At 31.1% G+C, this 23,478-nt stretch overlaps 2 protein-coding genes and 1 long non-coding RNA gene across 3 annotated transcripts in view; 1 reads left to right on the top strand and 2 right to left on the bottom strand.

The window, feature by feature from the left end:
• Positions 1-3,321: 3,321 nt before the first annotated feature.
• LOC145322231 (uncharacterized) overlaps positions 3,322-23,478 on the top strand; it is a 72,496-nt gene continuing 52,339 nt past the window's right edge. The window contains exon 1 of the mRNA XM_080164094.1: positions 3,322-3,567. Coding sequence (XP_080020220.1) covers positions 3,481-3,567 — 87 coding nt within the window. The 5' untranslated portion in view covers positions 3,322-3,480. The remainder of the gene's footprint in view (positions 3,568-23,478) is intronic.
• LOC145322224 (uncharacterized) lies at positions 11,974-12,652 on the bottom strand. Its single transcript, XR_013880570.1, has 3 exons — positions 12,565-12,652; positions 12,327-12,379; positions 11,974-12,154 (listed from the first exon to the last, which is right to left on the bottom strand). It is a non-coding gene; the product is annotated as an uncharacterized LOC145322224 (long non-coding RNA).
• LOC145323453 (uncharacterized) lies at positions 16,639-18,062 on the bottom strand. The gene is made up of 3 exons (XM_080165855.1): positions 17,249-18,062; positions 16,862-17,113; positions 16,639-16,656 (listed from the first exon to the last, which is right to left on the bottom strand). Exons 1-3 carry the CDS (start codon positions 17,732-17,734, stop codon positions 16,639-16,641), a joined length of 756 nt encoding a protein of 251 aa, XP_080021981.1. The 5' UTR covers positions 17,735-18,062.

Below are 23,478 nucleotides of genomic sequence, written 5' to 3'. Positions count from 1 at the left end.
ACCGTCAAAGATAGGATTTAAAATTTTTTTTGTAGTCGTTGCTTAATAATGCACAGTTATCTCGCAGTGTACATTAATTCGATAAATAGACTTATTTTATACGTTTTTTCTTCAGCGAAGCCTTTCCTGTGCATCATTGGATCTTGGATATTTCAGATTATTTATAGCCCGTCTTGTGCCGCTTAACAGGCATGACATTTACGTTCAGCCGTTTGGCAGCTTGAAGCCTTTAAATGTCATACATTTTTGGGGATAATCGATACCAGGAACATTTTACCGTGATCTGCACTAGATTCTATGTTTGAAAAACAGCCACCCCAAACTAACTTTTTGCTACGCTTTTATCCATGAGTGTGAAAGGTAATTAAAAGTGCTTCACATTGTTTCCAACTATTTGCTGCTTTCACCTAACTTTACTTGTAAAGGATGGCTCTATTTCAATTTGTATAAAGAAGTAGTTGTTTTTTTATATTTTATTTCAGATATCTAAAATAAGGTTACCCGCGACCGTGGCTCAACATGGAGCGCATTCGCTCGTCGTCGGTAAGGTGAAAGGCCCAAAACCGCGTCATAACTAAAGACGTTGAAAAGTGTGCCTACTGCTGTTATGTTAAGTGCGCGACATAGATTGTTAGAGCGTGGGAAATGCCATAGCCCATAATTAGGCGCAACGCACTACCATGCACATTTAGGACTTCTCAGACAAAGGTTGTGCGATCAAATAGTTGGTTTCCGTTGGATCTTACCCAATTTACACCAATCGGCGTAGAGTATTGGATCCCATAACAAGCGGATGAAGCCCTGGGTTATCTAGATGATCACTTCAGATAGATGATCTAAAATAAGGTTTCCAATATACGCTTTTGATTTTAAGGACATCTTTGTATTATTTTGATCTTGGGGTAGTTTTATGCTATTTTCCATATCTTTCCCGTCACGTAAATGCTAGGGACAATGCAAATTGTTATAAAATTTTAAAGTAATCTGTAATACAAACAAAAAAAATTGGGGAAAATCATTTAAACAAATTATAAATCAAACACAAAAAAACTGTGCCAGCCTACTAAACCAGGGGACATGTATGTCCACCTGTTTCCCCTCTAGTTTTTACTTCACGCCAAGTGCACACATACATAATATAATAATTAATTCTAGTCTATAGCTTTTTAAAAAGCTTTTAGGTGATTGCCCTGAGGCCCCATGGGTTAAAATCAGGGATCTAAAGGGATAAGACAATTAACGATAAATTTATGTGCATCCCCGATGATGACACACAAAATTACCCCTTCTGTAGATTAAAATTAGTGGTTCAAACGTTTGAACACTCAACTTAATAAATCAACCAGTCAAAATTCAGTTAAAGTCCCCACAGTTGTTAAGCCAACGAATAAGAGAACGTTATTATAAAACTTTGGGGACTAGTGTGATAACAGACAATTGTTCTCTCTTTCTCTGAGATGAAATAGAAACTCAATCCTCCTCTGTAAATTTGGCTCAAATTAGAAAGATATGTTTCAAAGAAAATTGAGAAGGACCAGAAAGAAGCTGCTCTAAGAACTTTAAATTTAACTTAAATAAGAAGAGGCTTATCCTTACCTTATCCGCGTCTTGCTGTTTCAGCAAATTCGGCTACAAGAAGAGACCTATACGAAGATATATATCGCTTTTAATTAATCATACTTAAAATAGCTAATTAGTTTAGGAACTAATACTTTCTTATAACTTACTTGTTATATCTAAAAGTGTTCTAAAACAATTGATTCAATATTATTAATTCTAGGTGTTCATCAATTAGTTTTTCTTAATTATTCCTGTTATATTTAGAGTTCTTATTATGAAAATAAGTTTATAAATTTTTGTTGCTACAATTTACATACACTGAATAAACGATCAACGTCGTAGTAAATTTGTAATTAAATTTATTGTGAGTAATGTTTAAATTAAATAAAACAGAAAATGAATCATTTTAATAGTGAATAATAGGAAATGGTTTGTTAAATAACTCATTTTTTCTAGTTTCAAAGTTTAATAGTTTTTTTTATAAGCAAAGCTACTTTACGTGTCCTATTTGTCAGTGTGTAAGTATGTTTATTATGATCATTTCAAGATCTCATTGTTTTTATATGTCCCTTTCTTACCAACCGCTTTTTATAGATAACCCATTCCGACCGTTCTTAAAATAGAAGCCTACAATAAAAAAAATAATTTAGTAAAAAATAAAACTATATTAAATAGCCGGAAAACCGTCATGGTCCATTTCAAAATTTATATTAAGTATAAAGAATAATTTCAACTGAAAAAAAACTATTGGATCTAGATATTTCAAAATCGCCGACCAAATATTGATCAGATAATCTGATATTCATGCAAAAGGGTGGAGTAAAAGGAGATATAGAAAGGAAAAGAAAGAGAAATAAAATAAGAGAGAAATAGAAAGATCTACGTCCATTCATGGGTGTAACATAAAAACAGCAAAAGTATTTTGGCATTGAAATATGATATTCAAGTTATTGTTATGAAAAAGAAGAAAATATCTACAGTTTTTAAGTACTATAAATTGAACCAGCCATAAACTTGAATAACGTAATATTTTCACCACTTAAGAAGCAATTGATCGTTAATACTAATTATTGACAAAAAGCAAAATAACCAACCCCAAAAAAGTGTTATTTGTACGGCCACCGAAAAGTTCTCTCCGTGTTTCAATTTTTGCTTGAGCTATCGCGATTCATAGAGCATACCTTGGGCGCTTTTTTTTGTATTATACATATAATGCATGATTCAAAGGGGGGAGAGAGAATAGCTTGAAAGCTACACAATGAAATATTTCAAGACATTTTAGATGCAATTTCAAACTAATTTTATTGATTATATTAGTTTATCGCTAACTTTTTTGGATCCCGTAAATGGCTAGACATTTTCAGTTGGTCGTGCATTTTCTTTTCAAATTATGGCTTTTTTTTCCATACTTTTAAACACATTTCTAAAAAATGTAATATGAATTTTTTTTTCTGTGTTAAAAAAGACACAAACATATGTATAAAAAACTGTCATTCTTTTTCCATTAGGAGAGTTCTTTTTTCATCGACAATTAAGAAGCTCTCCTGAAAATTGAAGACCATCTGGTCTGGCTGTTTTAGACAATATAAGGGACATAAAGGTAGCCATAAAGTGACAAGACACTCGCGATAAGAAAACCAACTTCTTCGTTATGCGATTTTTCAAAATTCCTTTATGGTCTACAGTACAGTGCCCCATAGGGGCGTGGGATAAGGGAGGAGTAGTATGGCTTACACACTAAGTATTTAGTAGAGACAAAACTTAGTCAGTCGGAACTTAAACTTCCAAATAATAACATGTGAAAGACGCTTTTACGCTAAATAAAATATTATGTGAATAATTGTGTTATAAAAAGGAAATATAAACATAAAAATAAGTGATTCTTAATTTTAATCATTTAGTTATTTTATCTTTTGAAAGATGAATTTTGTGATTTTGGTTGTCGTTGCTTCTCTACAATTGTCAGCTTTTACTCTGGCCAATGAAGATCAGCAAATCAATAATGAGGAAAAAGAATGTTTTTAACTATACAAAAAAAGTTTTTTTTTTGTATATAATATTTAACTTAGCCTTGTGACGTCATAAAAATGAGGGATTATCCATCTCTTTTCTAGAAGTTTTCTTTTCCTTTTCTCCTCTCATCTCCCTCATTTTATGACGTCACGTGTCTGATTTTTGAGACACTTTGTCCAGCTACATGTTTAACGAACTTCATAAGAATGTAAAATTTTATGGGAAAGATAAATTTAATCTCTAAAACGAATTTAAAATAACTTAAGTATCAACCCTTTGATAGCATAACCTTTGTCGGAAAGTATCTACTATGCATGGCAATGAGTTACTGTTTATGGGCTGATGTATTTTAAATTACTATTGTTGTCACGCGCCGAACCTCGAAGTAGTAAATAAAATGTCTTTATAATGACGTGGCGTGGTTCTAAGACGAACATGAAAACTCCACGACAACAAGCGGACATTTTACCTGATGCCGAGAAAAGAAAAATTGTTTATTATCTAATTATTTTTTTTATAGAAAATTTATCTTTTTTTTGGTTAAAATATATCTAAATATGATAATATATCAATTGCTTTTTTGACTTTATGGTATTTTAAAAATGCTATTGTCAATTTTTAAGGCAATACATACAGATTTATAACAATAACTAAAATGGTGCTCTAAGTAATAAAATCTTATTTACTAAGTATATTTGCGATTACTTTTATTTTATGAAATCTTCCAATTTTTAACATGTACAAAACGGCCTGCTTAATTGCTTCAAGATCCATGTCAGATCTATATAGGAAATAAATGTCTATAAACGAGCTCAAGTTTTCCAAGGAATATATGATTAAAACTCATAGTGCTCCAATAATCCATAATAAACTCTCATTGCCCAGAACGATAAGACCCATTATTTTACTTTATTAAAAATAAATTCATTTTTTCATTTCATGTTGCTATTTACCTTATATTGATGTATTTAATTTCTAATCATAAAAAAGAAAATTTAAATTTATAATATGATAAATTTAAGAAAACTAGCTTTTAAAAGAATTCGATTGTGGCGACATTTTGTGTGTTCAAATATTAAACTAAAATTGTAATCATCATCATTAACCCTTTGGTGATGGTAATGTAAAGAAAAAAATATAATTTAAAAAAATCTTTTAAGAATCATTTAAATTATTAAATATTTACTTTCTTTTAGATAGTAATGCCAAACCCGCGACCGTGGCTCAACACGTAGTGCATTCGCTCGTCGTCGGGAAGGTGATAGGTTCGAATCTCGGTCCGACACCGCGTCAAAACTAAAGACGTTAAAAATGGTTCCTACTGCTACTATGTCAAATGCGCGACGTAAATAGTTAGAGTGGGGGGAATGCCTTGGCCCAAAACAGGCGCAACTCGTTACCATGCACAGTTAGGACTTCTCAGACAAAGGTCGTGCATCACAGAGAGTTGGTTGTCTGTAATGTACTGTACTACGGGTATGAGGTGAAGGACCAAGAGTCTGGCCTTGAGTTGACAAGTTGACTGTTCAGTCCAGGTGCAACTCACCCAAACGACATTAGCATTAGATAGTAATGCCGGGTGAGGAAAATAGATTTATTGAGAAATAGATATGCATATAGAAAACTAGCCAATAGGGAGATAATTATATCGAGCCAACTCTAGTAATTTAATATGCATATAAGACGAAAACGAAGCCCAAAAAAATAAATTAAGTGAAGCTCTTTATAGTACCTATAAAAAATGACGTCATACAACACAATGACAATAATAGGCCAATACACAGACTAAATTACCAATGGAAGGTCAGAATGACGTCATTTTCAATAGGCAGTATAAAAACTTCAAATTCTATAGTTTTCATCTTTGATCTAACTAGAAATTCTAACATTAAAGAGGTATAAAACATAAACCTTTATATAGTTTTACTTTTAGAGTTGAGATGAGTAAAAACTAACGCATAGTCCATAATTATTAAGATGGTTCGCTTTAATTTAAATGTAATTAAAATATCAGTGGGTAAATAGATTAATCTTGGGTAAAGTAAATATTAACAGGGACAATTGTGCTTATAACAGTGCAGCATTATTAATATTTTTACATAATGATAAACTTTTCAACATTCGAAAAACAAAAAACTATGCCAAAAAAAGACAATGATATATCCTATTTTTTAAAGTGTTAAGGCTTTTTTATGTCTGTAGCAAAAGATTTTAATCACTACTGAATAATGCATCATAAAGATTTAAGGGTCATTTTTGACTATTCTATTTCTATTTAGGTCTTGGGAAGATTTTAGGCTATTTTAATGCTCTTTCCTACTCTTTCGGAAACAGAGCTCCTAGGTGCAAGGTTACCGCTAGTTAATATTTATGAATTATCATTACTAAATAATCAAATATTCCTATTGACATATAAATTTATTTTTAAAGTAGCTACGCAGTCTTTTTTACTACAGGGATAAGCGGTTAGGGAAACAAATGAAAACTTTTCTCGTTTTGCCTCGTTTGAACTAAATAAAGTGTCAATACTTTTCATTGTTAATCGAACGTGAACATAAAAAGTAATAGGATGTCTTTCTGTTAAAATGTTTTTGCTAAATAATTCTTTACAATATAGCACTAGAGGTTCTTGAAGGTTTATAACTATTTGTGGGGAGGGTATCACCATCCTCCGAAGAGAAATCGCCATAGAAAATATCCTCTCCCCCATATTTACATGTATCATTAGAACAAAAATATGCCATTCCTTTATTTGAAAATGTTACCACCCGCTATGGTTTATATATTTATAATATCAGAAATGATTTATAGTAGCGGATGCAATAACCGGGAATTTGAATACATTGCTGTTTACTTTAGCAAATAATCTTCAACATTTCTTTTTCGGTAAAATTATATTCTCGTGTTTTATAAGCTAGAGCTGCAGTCGCATTAATTTCTCCATGCAACTTCAAAAGATTTTAAAAAGCTGCAGGCGTAACAATCCGCACTGATACAAGAAAGCATGGTGGCTTGGAGGAGGAATCAGCCACTCCAAGTCACAGTCGTCCTGTGCCACAAACTGTCTAAGCCAACTTCAGCTTCTCTCAGCCGCAGCCACCCCCCACCCCCCCATCGAAACACCCTCAGCCGCATCCCCGCTGCTAAAAAAACTGCTGAAGCAAATTGTATCCTACTCAAGTTACAAAGAAAACGTTACTGTTTAATAATACATTTTAATTTAGGCTATTCAATTATGACATAAATAACCTAAAAGATGATTTTTAATATTTTTAAGCATGTTTCTATTAATATTTTAGTTTTCTTTAAAATAAATAGGTACAATCAACCTCTTGTTGAGATGCCTAATATAATATTTATGACCATAATTACCAAAGTTACTATTTACTAAGATTTTTACAGTTGCTCATATAAAACTGAGAAAAAAGAGTGTGAAAATCTGGGGTCTATAGAAAACGCTGTGTGTGTTAAAAATGTCGGTATTATTTTGACATTTTAAAAATTTATGTAAAATGTACATATATCAGGGATTAGGTAATAAGTTATTTTCTTTTCCTATATGGTAAAGGAAGAGTAAGAATTGTTTTACGCCAAAATAAAATACAAATGTTTATCCGTTAGTTTTATTTTTGCGTCAAAGTACATGAAAACAAAGCTTTATATAGGTTAGGCTACTGCAGGAAAACCTCGTGAAAGCATTAAAGGTTTACCGTTCTGCAGGGTTTTGCTTCCTTCAGGACATTTAGAGTTCATACTATTTTGTTTGAATAATAAATTGGGAACATATATATAAAAATAATAAATTTCGTATAATTATTTTTCTTTAAACATTATCGTTCTTGTATTATTACTTATAGGACCATACCTTTTCCTGTGAAAAAAAAAATGTGCCATCAGCTTGAATACTAATAGTGGTAAAAATTTACATATAATTCATTTTAATGTGCGAAAACGACTATTTATCCAAATTTATTTACCTAAACGCGAAGATAATACAAGTAGTAAAAGAATGGCGTGCACAAACAGGAGGGGGAAGTCATTTTTAAATTCCACTTTGAAAGACATATGCAAGTAATACGCCAGATTAAGTAAATGAAAGTTTATATTTGAAAAGAATAGTAAATGGAAAAACAGTATTTAAAAAAAACATCTTTAAGGCTACCTAGATAATTAAGGTTAAAAATCCTACTGTAAAATTAATAATAAATTTGATTTTTGAGAAAGTCAAAGTCATTTTTAGAATGGCTTCAAAACCAATTAATATCCGCTGGATTAGAATCGGTTCTCAGCCATACTAAAAAATAATGTAACGCATAGTATTACAGACAATTTTATACGAATATTAGAATAAGAGTAATAATATTAAAACTTTTTTTTTAATACCCACTGAAAGCTGTCTAAAATACGATGCGACATATAACTATTCTTAGCTCCCTCGTTTAAAAACTGATGTACATACATAAGTAATTTATAGAGTTGCTGTGCTCTTTTGTATTGATGTGCTGTCTAAGAAGCTTGTGTATAAATAAATGCATTATTGAACAGATTTAACTAATAATTACACAAATTACAAACCCATTGAATTTTATTTGTATTTCATGATTGTTGGCATAAAAGGAAAGGTAAATAGACTGTCTAAAATGTAGTGCAGGTACTCTATTAAAAGGGTTTATTAGTAGGTAATTCCATCCAGATATTAAAGATAAAAACATGCAGCATCTATCCAATCCTCGATTACTACGTGTGCATAATAAGATTAAAACATAATCACGATTCCAGAAGAGATACTACTTGTCATTTTTACTCAATACGTAAAAATATTTTAGTTATTATAACCGTATTACAATTTTCTACTGTTTTGAAATAAAAAATATAATCTAAGCTCCTTGTAAAGCAATATTGTGTTTTCTTAAGTTACTTATAAATTCATTATTCCATGCTAAAATGTATAATTTAGCATCATCTTATTGTATTATTGAATAGATACTAAATGTAAGTGATACTTGATATGGTGTTATTTGACAATTACTTACATTTAATATTATCAAGATCTATAATTATCATAATTTTCTTTATTCAACTTTAAACATGTACTCTCAGAAATAAAATTATTAAAAGCAAAGCTTTCTTAAATTAAGGGTTGGTCGGTTCGTCCTCACAAACGTAACGGATAGCTCTGATTGTTTTTAGGTATTTTAAAATTGTCCTATAGATTTTAAATTTGTAACAGTTTGATTCCTTGTTTGTGACGTGTAGCAATAGTAAGAACAAACAGCTAAATATTCTAATAAAGTGTATTAATTCAAGACAAGTTAAACATACAATAATAATATTAAATATAATAGCAAGTATTCACTTTTAGGTTCGTGCCGAGTTGCAGAGCAAAGTCTTGCTCCGAAACGGTTGACACAAGAACTGACAGCTAATATACAAAATACATATAATGCTCTCAAGACAGGAAGAAAGGGACTATACATCACATTTCTCCCCGGCTTTAACATGAACATAAATTTCGAAACTGTAACATTACAGATTGAATATAACAATATGTTTATTACATGTTAATTATCAAATATATTATAAATAGCATTGAATGCTTATTAAATAGATAATAATTGATCTGGTATGACACCTGCCATAATTTTTATTTATTTTTTTTTTAATTTTATTTCCAGATCTTTAAACATTTCATATACATTTTTTTTCTTTTTGTTTTGGTTCCTTAGAACTCTTTTATGTTTTTTATATGTTCCTTTTTTTCTCTTTATGTGTTTTTTTTTCTCTTTTTTTTATATTTTTTTTAAAAAAACATTGATTAACATATAATCATTGAAAAATGCATTGATTAACATATAATGCATTGATTAACATATAAACATTGGAAATGCATTGTTTAACATAGTTATTATAAATGCATGATAAATAAAAACACTGATTAACATATAACCATCAGAATGCATTGATTTAAAAACATGTCATTAGAGATGCATTGTTATAAAAGCATTAATATTAAACCTTTCGAGACTACTACTGCCTCAACAAATACTTAAACATTAATACATAAAAATAAAATAAAATATGAATTAATACACAGTAAAACTATAATTATTCTTGATCATAATATTCATTTCTTGATAATAGTAGTATCATTCATATCCATCAATCCATCATTATCCATCAATCCATCATTATCCATCAATCCATCAACATCTCACAAATGACATAACCATACCAATGCTACAACACCACAAACGATATAACCATACCAGTTGACCTTAGCTTAGTTATAAACTTAGTTATAAACTGATTTCCACTTAGCAACTGTGATTTTCTCAAACAACACAACAGCCATTCACCTCCACCACAAGAAGCCTCCAATCTCTTCAAAAAATTGGGATCAAATCCTTTCTAGCATCGACTCTAGCTACTTCCCAAAATTCACCCTTTCCTGATTCAACATACGTTGCTGATCCTGCAGGTTAGCCAACCGAGCATCTAACTCAACCATTCTAGTAGCCAAACCTGCCAAATGTTTGAGGTCTCAGGTCAAAAATCAGAACTGCTGTTCACATTTATCATCCAGGAGATTATATCTATTGCATAGTCAGGCATGACTTAAGCCTAATAATGACAACCACAATAACTGCTATTAACATCTCTGTTAGAATCCAAAAATCTACATGTCATTCAAAATACAGAAACTGCCAATGATTTTCGTTATAACAATGATGCTACTGTCGACACTCCAACCAATGATAACGTTGACAACAATGAACAGAAACAACAAACACAGAGAAAACTGCAGCCGAACAAAAGCAACCAAAACCTTCGCCATAGATTGATTCGAAATCTGATCCATTTCGTTTTTCAATACTAACTATCGACAAAAACACCAGCTATTGACAAGTAAGATATCCAACCTGGCAGTCAAATCTACAACAGCCACATCATCTTTAAGCCCCGCCTTCTTTAGAACAGCTAAAATTTCACTAACCAGCATTTTACTTTAACTGCCCACTGTATTAACAACTTACAAATATCCGTTTTATCAGTCATAAATATATTTAAGATACAATGCATGCTATTGAAAATTCTGCACAACTTCACAATAGCTTCTAGCCCATGGTGTATATCTCTGTATATCATTATCTAGCAACTAAATACTTCTCATTTTGACAACTGTAAATACATCTCTTTGTAGCTACCTGACTCACTGTGCATTTATTTGCATCATCCTGACACACTGTGCACATCTGTTCAAAATAAATATCAACATAATTCGTTTAGCTCTTTGTATCTACCTGACTCACTGTGCATTTATTTACGTTATTCTGGCACACTGTGCACATCTGTTCAAAATGTTACAATATCAACATATTTCGTTTAACTCAATGTTATTTCATTATCCTTGACATACGAATCCTCAATTTTCAAATTAAGCTTCAAAACTACTCTCCGACGTCTTATTATCCACAACTGTTGCTTAAATGCTTAAATTTAACACCTCCAAGTCTTCAAAACTTTTCAACAGTTATTATAAATCTATCAATCTATAAATCTAAATTACTTTTCTTCTCCTTGGCAGCAGTTGGACTGTTGATTGGAGTACTTGTAACAGGTTGAGAAAGGGTTGCAACAACAGTACCAACAGATTGACTTGCTTCAGTAAGATTATGATCATCACTATCACCAGTACTATCATTAGCTGCATATGATTTGCCACTACTGGTTGATTTAAGACTCTTCTTGCCAAGATCTTCCCATATATAGAGATATCATATTCAAGCTCAAAGATAGCTTCATCAATCATTGTTTGCAAGTATTTAATCTGTAACATCATCAGCTCTCCTTTTACTTTCAACTCTCTTCTTCAGCTCTAGTACATCATGAGGAAACATATTCTGTTGCACAATAGACAGAATATCAGTAAATCCATAAACATCCATAAACTCCAGCAGCTCCTTACATTCCAAATATGTTGTCAATCCAGCACAGGCTTCCTTTGGAGTTTTGTGCAAGCACTCAGTTGTTAGCTTCAGGTACTTTTCATGATCACTAAATCTCCTTATAGTTGCCAGAGAATACAGGAACCTTGAACTTGATATCTACCTTCCTGGTGATACTCCAAGCTTCTTGACTGCATTATTGAGAGCTTGTTTTAGCATCCTGTTTAGCTTCCTGTTTAGCTTCCTGTTTAGCATTCTGAACTTCAACAGACTTCACATCTAATCTATAAACAGATTCTACAGCAGCAATAGCATGTTTCACAATATTACTGACCCAATTACTAAACAATCATAAATAATGCTCCTTTAATATCGATAAAATTCAACATATAATCGGTCATGTACCATAGTGTATCCTGTACCAGCCTCCACTCTCTCTCCACCAACAATTCAACATATAATCGGTCAGAGCAAAGTGTATCATATACCAGCCTCCACTCTCTCTCACACCTTTTAACTATATCATAAAACAAAACAAATCACTCACCTACAAATAATACCAATGTCAACACAAAACAATGGCCAAATTCAAAACTAGATTTCAGTCACCACCAACTACTTCTCTTGCGGCCGATCTAAAACAAAATACAATCATTTTAGATGCCAAAACTTATTTAATACATATTTTATTTTCACTCAACAAAATAAAATAATTTCTTTAACATGTATTAGTATATATAACATTAATCAAATGTATATCAATATTGAACATCATTAAAAATAAAATCTTAACAAACTAAAACTCACCAACAGGTAATACTGTATCTCAACCACCACAACTACTCCTCTTTTCGACCAATCTAAAACATAATACAATTATTTTAGATGCCATACTTAAATGTTATCACTTAACAAATAAAATTTCAACATGTCTACTTAAAAATGTATTAAGAAATATAATATTAATCAAATGTTTGTCAATAATCGAGCAACATAAAAATAATTCTTAATACAATATATTAGTCTAATACAGTAAAAAATTTACCTAATTATTCTATGAAATATCTGAATAATAACTTATATCATCCACAACTATTTTTATGTATTAGAATCTTGAAAGTTGAAGCACAACTAACTATTTTTCTCTATACCTGAGAGCACTTTCTTGCGCAGCTCAACTTTTGCGCATACAACGCCCAACTCCTGCTCATCATTGCAGCTACCTCTCTGCACCACCCCATCTTGCGCATACCAACTCCGAGAGACAGTGCAAACTTTCCTTGCCAAATTTTTGCCCACCCCCCTTCTCCATGAGGAGAGACAGCTCCACACAAATATCTAATGCATTATAACAATTTTGCTTCATGAAATTCTAAGCTTCATAAATAATTTTGCTGAATCAACATCACTAAATCGCAATATATATTATTCTATATCGAGTATCCTTAAAAAAATTTAAGTTAAACAAAAACTTAAAAAAAAACTTATTTTGATTCATCCAAAATTTAGCAACACATAATGTTTCAATTTCAAGTTTGAGTGCAATTTGATTGACCACCCTGTGTTATTGATATATTTGTTTTTTCTATAATTAGATTCGGTCCGCCCATCCATACGACCGTTCGTCCTTCCGTCACTCTGTACGTCAATCCTTTTAGCTTTTTTTCGTTAATTAATACATGTCAGCATTGTCCTATCGCTTCCAAACTTTACATCTATCTACTTTTTGTATTTCGAACTTTACATGGTGATTTCTGCAGCAGGTAGGTACAATTTAAAAAACGTAGCAACACTATAATCATTTCTATGACGTCCATACTTCCATTTGTAAACATGTTGATTTGACCACAAATTTCTATATGATCTAATTATCCGATTGTATACTAATTCCGGGAACAACAAAATTCAACATTATAATCAAAGCAGTTAAAATATCTAATTATCCAATAATTTTATATGATCTAATTATCCGATTGATTCGATGTATATTGATTCCTGGGACAACAAAGCACAATACTTTATGATTGCGGTGTCAATAATTTCATATGATCTAATTATCCGATTGATTTGATGTATATTGATTCCTGGGACAACAAAGTACAATACTTATGATTACAGTGTCAAGCATCCAATCACCCTTCAGACAACCAACACTCTGAGATGCACAACCTTTTTCGAGAAATTTTAACTGTGCATGGTATTGAATTGCGCCTGTTTTAGCCCAAGGCATTCCCTCACTCTAACTATTTACTTCTAACTATTTACTTCATTTACTTCAAGTATCTGACATAGTAGCAGTGAGAACCATTTTTAAAGTCTGTGCATGGTAACGAGTTTCACCGGTTTTGGCCAAAACATTCCCCCCACTCTAACTTTTACGTCACACATCTCACATAGTAGCAGTAGGAACCATTTTTAACTTTGTTAGTTATGACTCAGTGTCAGACCGAGATTTAAACCTATCACCTACCCAACGACAAGTAGATGTGCTACGTGTTAAGCGGTTTACAAGCGAAGCCACTCTATAAGCAAGTTCATAAAATGTAAGTAAAACATCAATCTGTATCAATCAGTTCTTTTTTAACAAATTTACTTACAATTTTACATCGACTCTTATACACTTATTTTCTCAGTTTTGACACTATACAAGTGTTGATGTTCGTTTGTCCTACCATTCAATGCTTCGCTTTTGTTAATGTTGTCTTCCTTGTTTTTTACAAAGATTATTCAGTTCTGACACTATGCAAGTGTTGATGTTCGTTTGTCCTACCATTCAATACTTCGCTTTTATTAATGTTGTCTTCCTTGTTTATTACAAACAAATTTGCTTACAATTTTGCATTGAATCTTATACGCGTATATTCTGATTATTTAATTTTGACACTATACAAGTGTTGATGTCCGTTTGTCCTGCCATTCCATTGCTTCGTTTTTACGGATGCTGTCATCTCATTACAATAAAAATCATATATCATATAAATCATATATCAACATTTACTATACGAGTGTTAATGCTCCATTTTTATGAATATTAATATCCTTATGTAAAATATAAGTCAAACTAAACTTGCAACATTTAACCACCAAGTCTAAATAACACATTTAGTATTAATCTATATTGCATCACCCATCATTGGATATAGATATACACAATAGACATCTCTTCCCTACACAATCCTATATATAATAGATCTATTGTCAAAACTTGCACAAAGTTTTATTTTCAACAAGCATCCATAAATAATATATCCATTGTACACACATCAACAAGTTTTCTCTTCTCTCCATACAAATATTTCCAATAACATTCATTTCCGTACCATACAAATATTTCCGATAATTCATTCATATATATATAATATGTCCATTATACATTTCAATTCTGCACACATATCATAATTAATCCACATATAATATGTCCATTGTACAATGTTCTGCACACATATCACAATTCATCCATATATATATAATATGTCCATTATACATTCAATTCTGCACACATATCATAATTAATCCACATATAATATGTCCATTGTACAATCCAATTCTACACACATATCTCTCTCTCACTCTCTCTCTCTCTCTCTCTCTCTCTCTCTCTCTCTCTATCTCACATCATAATCAAATACTGAATAACAATTTTTGCTTCATTAAAAATTTTTGCTGAGTTATGCATTCCAATCTTAAATCGCCATTTAATTGTTTAAAATAAATCTAGTTAAATCCACAAAAATTCCGCCCACCAATCAAATATCACATTCTACTGATCATGATGACAAGTATGTATCAATCCAAATCAACGTAAATTCAAAAACAAAACAAACAAAATTTCTGTTCTATCTATAATAGAAATTTCGTACTATGAATAATATATCACAGATCAAAAATCACATATCTATTTTCACGCAAGTACAATCGTTATTATTCATAGCACATTTTAACCATATTCAAAATATTTTGTTTCCATACATATAAACTTAAGAGTAGCTCTACTCTTTTTATACATAAACCGCAATATAATTGTTTTTAAAATTAAATACTTAGAACCATAATAACTGACTCAACTTTTAAAACAATTTACAGCCTTTTATCAAAATTCTAATACTTTTTAAAATATCCAATTTCAAATTTTTATCCAATTTTCATAAAATCACGATATTAACATTTAATAAAATCAATTTTCTTCCATTAACAATTTTTACAAAATTGTATTCCTATTTTCGTTGAAATTAATCCATCTTCAATTCTTTATTATTCTTATCTCTGTTAGACTCCACAATAGTCTGAAACAAAAATAAATATATCCAAATATCCAATTCCAGTGTAACAAAACAAAAAACTAAATGCATATATTTTGATTTTCATAATAACATAATCTCATAAACTTGTATTCAACAGTTAACAAAATGTTATATTTCCAGAATTCAAATAATTATCATAAATCAAAATATTTTCCATCACAAACTTTATAGAGTTGCTTCGTTTCTCTCCTTATTATTTAAACAATGTTAGCACTTTTCAAATTATACATGTTATAACTTCTAACCTTATGCATGGACACATCAATGACAGATAAATTAACATTTATCCCACTAATTCGAATAATATCAGAGATCTACATTGATTTGCAATGGATACGACAATGGCAAATAAATTGACGTTCATTCCCAAAAAATCGAGTAAGATCAGTAATATACATGGATATAACAATAGCAAATAAATTTTCGTTCATTCTAGAAAAAGTTGCTCCACAAATAATTGATATGATTTGTATGTCAACATAACATCTCCGAGTTTTTCATCCTAAATAAAAATACTTCCAGAGGCACAACTTCTATACATTTTTATAAGCCGTCATGTCAAATCTATCAGATACAAAACTTATTCAATTATAGATATCTTAATTTCAAAACTACAAAAATCGATCGCCGCCACACCGCCGTCAAATCGCCGTAGTACATGTATATCCTGCTGATACAATCCATAACTGTAGAGAAAATCCTTCTTCCCTGCAAATTGTAGAAAGGAATAAACTGTAGAGAGAATACATTTTTAACAATACTCATCTTTCCTCGTCTCCCTGAAATAAACTGTAGAGAGAATACATATTTAACAATACTCAACTGTCCTCGTCTCCCTGAAATAAACTGTAAAAGGATATATTTTTAACAACACATGTCAATCCTTCTCTCCCTGCTGATACATGTCCAGGGCGGCACCTTTTCCCCTTTCATGGTGTCCTCCACCAACATAGTACATGTCCAGGGCGGCACATATCTTTCCCTGGACATTATGTTGGTGTCCTCCACCCACATGTTGTCCTGCAATGTCCAGGGCGGCACCTTTTCCCCTTTCATGGTGTCCTCCACCAACATAGTACATGTCCAGGACATTATGTTGGTGTCCTCCACCCACATGTTGTCCTTCACTTGACAGGATGGTGTCGTGGTGTCCTTCAATGGACAGGATGGTGACATGGTGTTCTTAACCATCACATATCTCTCCTTCACCAGGGGTTCAACCTGGTTCACCATCTCTCCATCCTTCTTTTGGTCCACCATCTCTCCATCCTTCTCCTGGTCCAGGAATTCGACCTGGTCCAGCATCACATGTCTCTCCTCCATCAGAGGTTCGACCTGGTTCACCATCTCACATCTCTCCTCCTCCAGGGGTTCGACCTGGTTCACCATCTCTCTATTCTTCAAGCATAACTGGCCCAGGAATTCGACCTGGTCCAGCATCACATGTCTCTCCTCCTCCAGAGGTTCGACCTGGTTCACCATCTCCTTGACTGTTACCTGGTCCTCTCCACCTATACACTCTCCCCCCCCTAACCTGTTTGGCAACACCACCAAACTTTCTTGTTCAAGGAAACACAATTTTTCATTAGCAATTGGAGCTTTGAAATTGTCCATAGAAAGTGTTGGCAACACCACCAAACTTTCTTGTTCAAGGAAACAAAATTTTTCATTAGCAGTTTGAGCTTCGAAATCGTCCATACTAATAGCTAATCCTGTAACCGCAGCACTGTTGGTATCAACATTATCCGCCAACTCCTTAACATGCTTCTCCAGCGGCGATACACGCCCAGCCATCCCCGCCGCCACATTATCAATTCTATTATTCAAAGAATTAAACAGAGACACCCACATGTTGTCCTTCTCCTCACGAGACATCTTCCTCCACATCTTCCTGAACTCAGCAATGTCCATCATGGTCACTGCAGATATCCTGAACAAAAACCAAAAGCAAAGAAATAATACAATTAAAAGAAAATCTGAGCTATAGATTCGTACTACACTACTGCGCCAAAATGACGTGTAGCAATAGTAAGAACAAACAGCTAAATATTCTAATAAAGTGTATTAATTCAAGACAAGTTAAACATACAATAATAATATTAAATATAATAGCAAGTATTCACTTTTAGGTTCGTGCCGAGTTGCAGAGCAAAGTCTTGCTCCGAAACGGTTGACACAAGAACTGACAGCTAATATACAAAATACATATAATGCTCTCAAGACAGGAAGAAAGGGACTATACATCACATTTGTTATTGTTCTTTGATTTTACCACTATATAGAAGCCTCTAGGGACACTTGAGAGAATGGGTGCGATTTTTCTTAGGAGGGTGGACATACCTTTTTAAATATAGTTATAAATCTTCCCTGGACCTATAAGAAACTAGATCCTTTTCGGCTTTTTCGGTTAGCGAGATCCTTCGCCACAAACATATAGGATATGGTTTGTTGAGCCTCGTTTTTATGAATGTTGTCATCCCTCTTTCATATTTTCTCAGGTGCATAAGATTTTTATAGTGATTTCATTTTATGGGTTTGATAAGAAATATTTATATGTAAATATTGCATTTAAATTATCAGGCAATGAAAAGTTTGAATTTCAATCATAAAAACTATTATTTTAATCTGAACAATTTTGTTTGCAGTTTTACGATACCGTTTTGTATTTCGTTTAAGTCACTTTCTCTTTATAATATCAAAATTTTTTACTAGATAATTTTGTAGATTACTTTATTAACTTTTTGTCGCACATGTGTTATAGGACAATTCTTGTTATTATTCAATACTGTTTATTAATATTTTCATCTTGATGTCCCTCTGGGGAGATGTTTAACTCGCCTTCAAAACCCTTTTTAAGACACCTATGCAAAACGACTTTACAAATATTTTACTTTCTGATCTTAAACCTAAAGTTCAAAGTGTATTTGATTTTATTTCTTTCCTCTAAACATGAATTTCATTTTGTAAAGATTCAAGAACGAGCATTCTAGAAATAACATTGCAGAAGACATAATTACAAATCATAACTTACAATGATGTAGTTACGGATAGATGGACGGACTTACTATAGTCATAGAGGAGCTGCGTTTCTAAAGAGACTATGTAATTCACTAAAATATTGTTTAATTCACTTAGTCTGTCTGTCGTTATGACAAAGCTATGGGAGAAAGGTTTTCCGGCTGCTATTAAAAATATACAGCTAAAAATCCATTGTGAAAATTTCTATTATACACTTGGTCCATATTTCTGCCTGTCTTTAAAAAATCAAGGAAGAAATATGATTTTGTTTCTTTTCTTTGCTATTTATTGATGATCTTATACTTGTTTTTATTATTTAATAGACAGAGAAGTGTAAGTTAGACTATAAAAGTTGGAAAGATTTTTAATCAATATAATAGATTTGAAATCTGCATAAAATTTTAAGGATTTTTTATAAAATTAGTTTTTTATATAATTCTTTATTTAAAGGCGCAAATACAAATTAAGTTAAATAATTTTGAGATCTGTTATTGGTGGATTGAAAACTATCTGCGCTCTGATTGGAGAAGCTTAAGTGACGTACATCATTCAACCAATTAGAGCGTAGGTAGTTTCCAATCCAGCTATCCTATTGGTCAAAATTTATTAACTTAAATCGTATTTGCGCCTTTAAATAAAGAATTATACAAAAAACTAATTTCATAAAAAATCCTTAAAATTTTATGCAGATTTCAAATCTATTATATTGATTAAAAATCCTTAAAACTTTTATAGTCTAGTGTAAGTGTCAGAATATCCTTTTAAGAATATAGTTAGAAGTAGTAAAAGTAATTTCTTTACTACTTTATACCTTAATTTTAATCAGTCATGCTATAACATAAAAAGGCATTTTAAAAAATTTTAGGACTACAATAACAATCTTTAATATATTTCTAAAAGGAATTAATAACTATTTCCATTTTAGCTTGCAACTAGAATCTATATTGCTTGATAATAAATTATTTTAACATACGTCTTCCATATTAGATAAACCGCCAATTAAAAAAACCTGAATTAATAGATGTAACCAAATCTGATTTGTTAATTCAAAATAACTTTTAAATGGCATAATTGTTTGTTGCTGCACTTTATACTGTAGGTGGAATGAGGGAGGGGGAGGGTGGTTATTAGTCATAAATCTTCAATATTTGTCTTAGAATTAAAAAAATAAGAGAAAAATAATCAGGATCAATACATACAACTATTCTCTGTAAAATGTAGTTTTTTTTATTCTCTTTAGATGCTTTGCTTTAATAAACTTTTAGTACAATTTTTATTACTTTTTAAAATTAGAAAGCAAAGTCCTTTTAAACGTCTGGCTGCTATGCATACATATTTAAAATCCCAAGACCTATAAAAATACAGTCCTTTTAAAGCATAACCACATAAAAGGGCAATATAGTTAGAGTTTTGAAAACTCAACAAATTTTTTTGCGTAGCTATTCTTTACTTATGGTTTATCCTGTTTCAGGTCTTCTAAATGTCACTAAAAGTTCGTTAAGTTAGTCAAGAATAGTTATTTCTCGCATTGTATTATAAACAGCTTTCTCTGAATATTAAATGTACAATTATAAGATTAAAACCAGTTTTTTGAGCCCCGATATGCCGAAAGCACGGGCTAAAAAACAGGTTTTAATCTTATGATTGTACATTTCTGTATTCTTAGAAAACTGGATATAATACGATGAAATTTTTTCCGTATGATACGCTACTTTTATTAGAATGTGTGCAGGATAACTTTATATAATAAAACTTTAACTAAAATGTAAAAACTCTTCATTCCCATATCTAAGAAAGCAAGCCTTAAAAATTTATTGGCTTTTCTTGTTAACACCTTTCATAGAGCCGATTTAAGTATTATCCTTTTCATTTTATATTTACCCACGAGGAACTTAAAGATCTTGAAGTTTGTTGTCTTATTTTTTCAATGATTTTTGTCGATTTTGCTTGATAAAGTGGTTTATACTGACATATTATAGGAACGTAGTAGTGAAAATAATTGAGATTTACATAGATATAGTGACTAACTAATATGAGTTTATTTTTCCCTTCAATTATATTTGACTATGGCGATCTTCACATTAGAAATTAAAGTTAATGAACAATATATTGCTGGATTGATCATTACAAAATTAGTGTTTTAAATAATAGGGGTTCAGAAAACGTTTTTTGGAAGATAATGCTGATTTCTATTACTCAAACTGTTTTGTAAATTGTAGAAAATTTGTTATGCCTTTTAACTCTAAACACCAGAATTGTTTAGCAGTTTAGTAATTTTTCATGTTTTATCTAAAATCTAAAGGGTAAGAAAAAACAGAAAATTTGTCTAAACAATCACAAGACTTAAATCTAAAAATAAAATAGCCTAAAACAATCCTTCCCCCAAAAATAGAGAACTCAATCCGTTCAGTATATATCAGAATCTTAAGCTTCAGACAAAAAACCCTCACTAAGTTATTTAAACTATTAATAATTCAAAGCAATTGTTTGAAGAGTAGATTTGCGTCTAAGAATCTATTATTTTTTCCAAATCAAAGTAAATTGCCATAATTAGATTTATCTGTCTGAAAAACAATTGCAAGAAACAAGAAACAAAATATTCTTAGGTGCGAATGTTAGTTGAGGAAACAAAATAAAGATTTTAAATTCATTATTGATTTGAATTGGTCAACAAATGAGGAGATACTTCTTGTAGGATGTTCGACCGTATCAACTTAAATACATGCCCAAATTGAAATGTGTATACATATGATACTTAGATAGATGCTTCGCATTTAAATTGTATGATTTTAGACATATTTGAAAATGGATACTTTTAGATTTAAAAAATCCATTTGTTTTTGTTTTGATAGGCCAATAGTGGTTTTGGTGAACTAAAGGTTTGAAAAGGTCATTTTTAGTTTTAAGGGTTAAGAACTCTAAATAAGCCGCCATGGTTATTTTTAAAGTTTTACTTGCAACGTTAGCTGTTTGATATTATTTTATATCTACTTAACAGCTAGATAGTTGTTACAAATACAATTATAGACAAATGTTTTGCTAAACCTAAGATTGGAAAATTGTCAAAAACGTTCTCAATTTTATAATTTCGGTTACAATTACGTACCGTGACAAAAACTTGTCACAACAACTCTACATATATCAGTTACAATAAGGAAAAAATAAAATAAAGTGAGATAGTAGGATATTTCGTTTATATATTTATTACTTTAGGGCAGTGTAGGTTAGGTTATATTGAGTACTGGGTAGCCTCTTAGGGTTAGGATCCCTTGCAAGGGTTAGGCATAGGGAAAAAATATTCCACCCCTTATTTTCAATCAATCTTAAATAATAAAAATAGGCTTGGAGAGTGTATTAGCAAATAGATATTGTCAACTTGTTACATCTAGCAGCTAGATCATGGACATAATTGACCTTGTTAGAAATAAAGATTGCAAAATTATTGTAAATGCTTGGCTGATAATCTACATGCACGATACAAATAAAAATTCTGAATATTTGCATCAAAACAGCAAGATTTTTAAGACGAATACATTTTAAACTTATATCAGTCACTTTGTCCTATTTTAATACAAGAACTTTAATAGAAGTTACACATCTGACATAGTAGCAGTGTAATTTTGAACGTCGTTATCTATTTAACGTGTGTCCAAAAATCTATCATTTCTTTTTTTGGTGTTTACACAACAGAATGTTAGAACTTAATAAGCAGAATGCAAATGTATATTGTATAAGTCCAAAAAAATTGTAAGTAAATCTGTTGCAAAACTGCTTAAATACACAGCTATGCTTTCTAATTAACTAATACAAGGATCACCATGTCAAGTTTGAAATGGATGGGACAATTCTAGTCTAGTCTTATTTAGATTTAACATTTGCTATTTTAATTTATTATTTTTAAAAACAAACACCCTATGTGCAAATATAAATGGTTATAAAATAGGTGGATATTTTGACAGGTGAACTTTCATCCTTAATTTAGGTTGCTAATAAAGTCCCCAGTTATTGGTCAATACGTTCCTCCATTGTCAGGGGAGGGGATGGGGTAAGTTCATATAACCAGCTGGAAGAAAGAAGGTAATGCGAAAATCTGTCACAATATCCACGTATTCTATATCTATTTAAATTTATGTTGCTGAAAGGGAGGCAAAATATTACAGAGGGAGCGAAGCGTAAAAATCGCATAAATATCTCTATACAAAGTCACAAAGAAAGTAAAAATTGGATACTAGAACCCTTTTTTATATCTAGCTGTCATTTTTCTGGCATTAACACTTAACTTGGATTCTAACAATTCTAGTCTTTCTTTTAAAAAAATTCTTTTCTCTATTTTTTGATTTTATTATACATAAATTTTATATTTCTTTTAAATCGTTTTGCAAATTGCCATAAAGATTATGAAAGCTTGGAGTAAAAACATTATAATATATAACAAAATATTATCATAGCATAAAATCTTTAACACAATTAATCTTGAATGAGATCATTCCTTAATCTAACTTGTAACTCTTTAATTTAATGAGTAACTTATGACATAATAAAAGATTTTTTACATAAAAAGTTTGAAAATAAATCTATACATTAAAGTAATATATATAGAGTGATAAATAGTATTTGTAACCCTGTTCCTTTCTCAAAGG

The sequence above is a fragment of the Acartia tonsa genome, chromosome 6 (genome assembly GCF_053477335.1).
Source record: "Acartia tonsa isolate MP-2025a chromosome 6, ASM5347733v1, whole genome shotgun sequence".
Classification (NCBI taxonomy): domain Eukaryota; kingdom Metazoa; phylum Arthropoda; class Copepoda; order Calanoida; family Acartiidae; genus Acartia; species Acartia tonsa.
Note: the sequence above shows the minus strand (reverse complement) of the source record. Positions and strands in the feature narration are given on the sequence as shown.

Bases quoted from the DNA above. Each gene is read 5' to 3' on its own strand.
- LOC145323453 (XM_080165855.1), bottom strand. From the start codon at position 17,734: ATGATGGACATTGCTGAGTTCAGGAAGATGTGGAGGAAGATGTCTCGT. The intron at 17,114-17,248 runs GTCGAATTCCTG...ATGCTGGACCAG, and splicing joins GACATGTGATGCTGGACCAG to GTCGAATTCCTGGACCAGGA.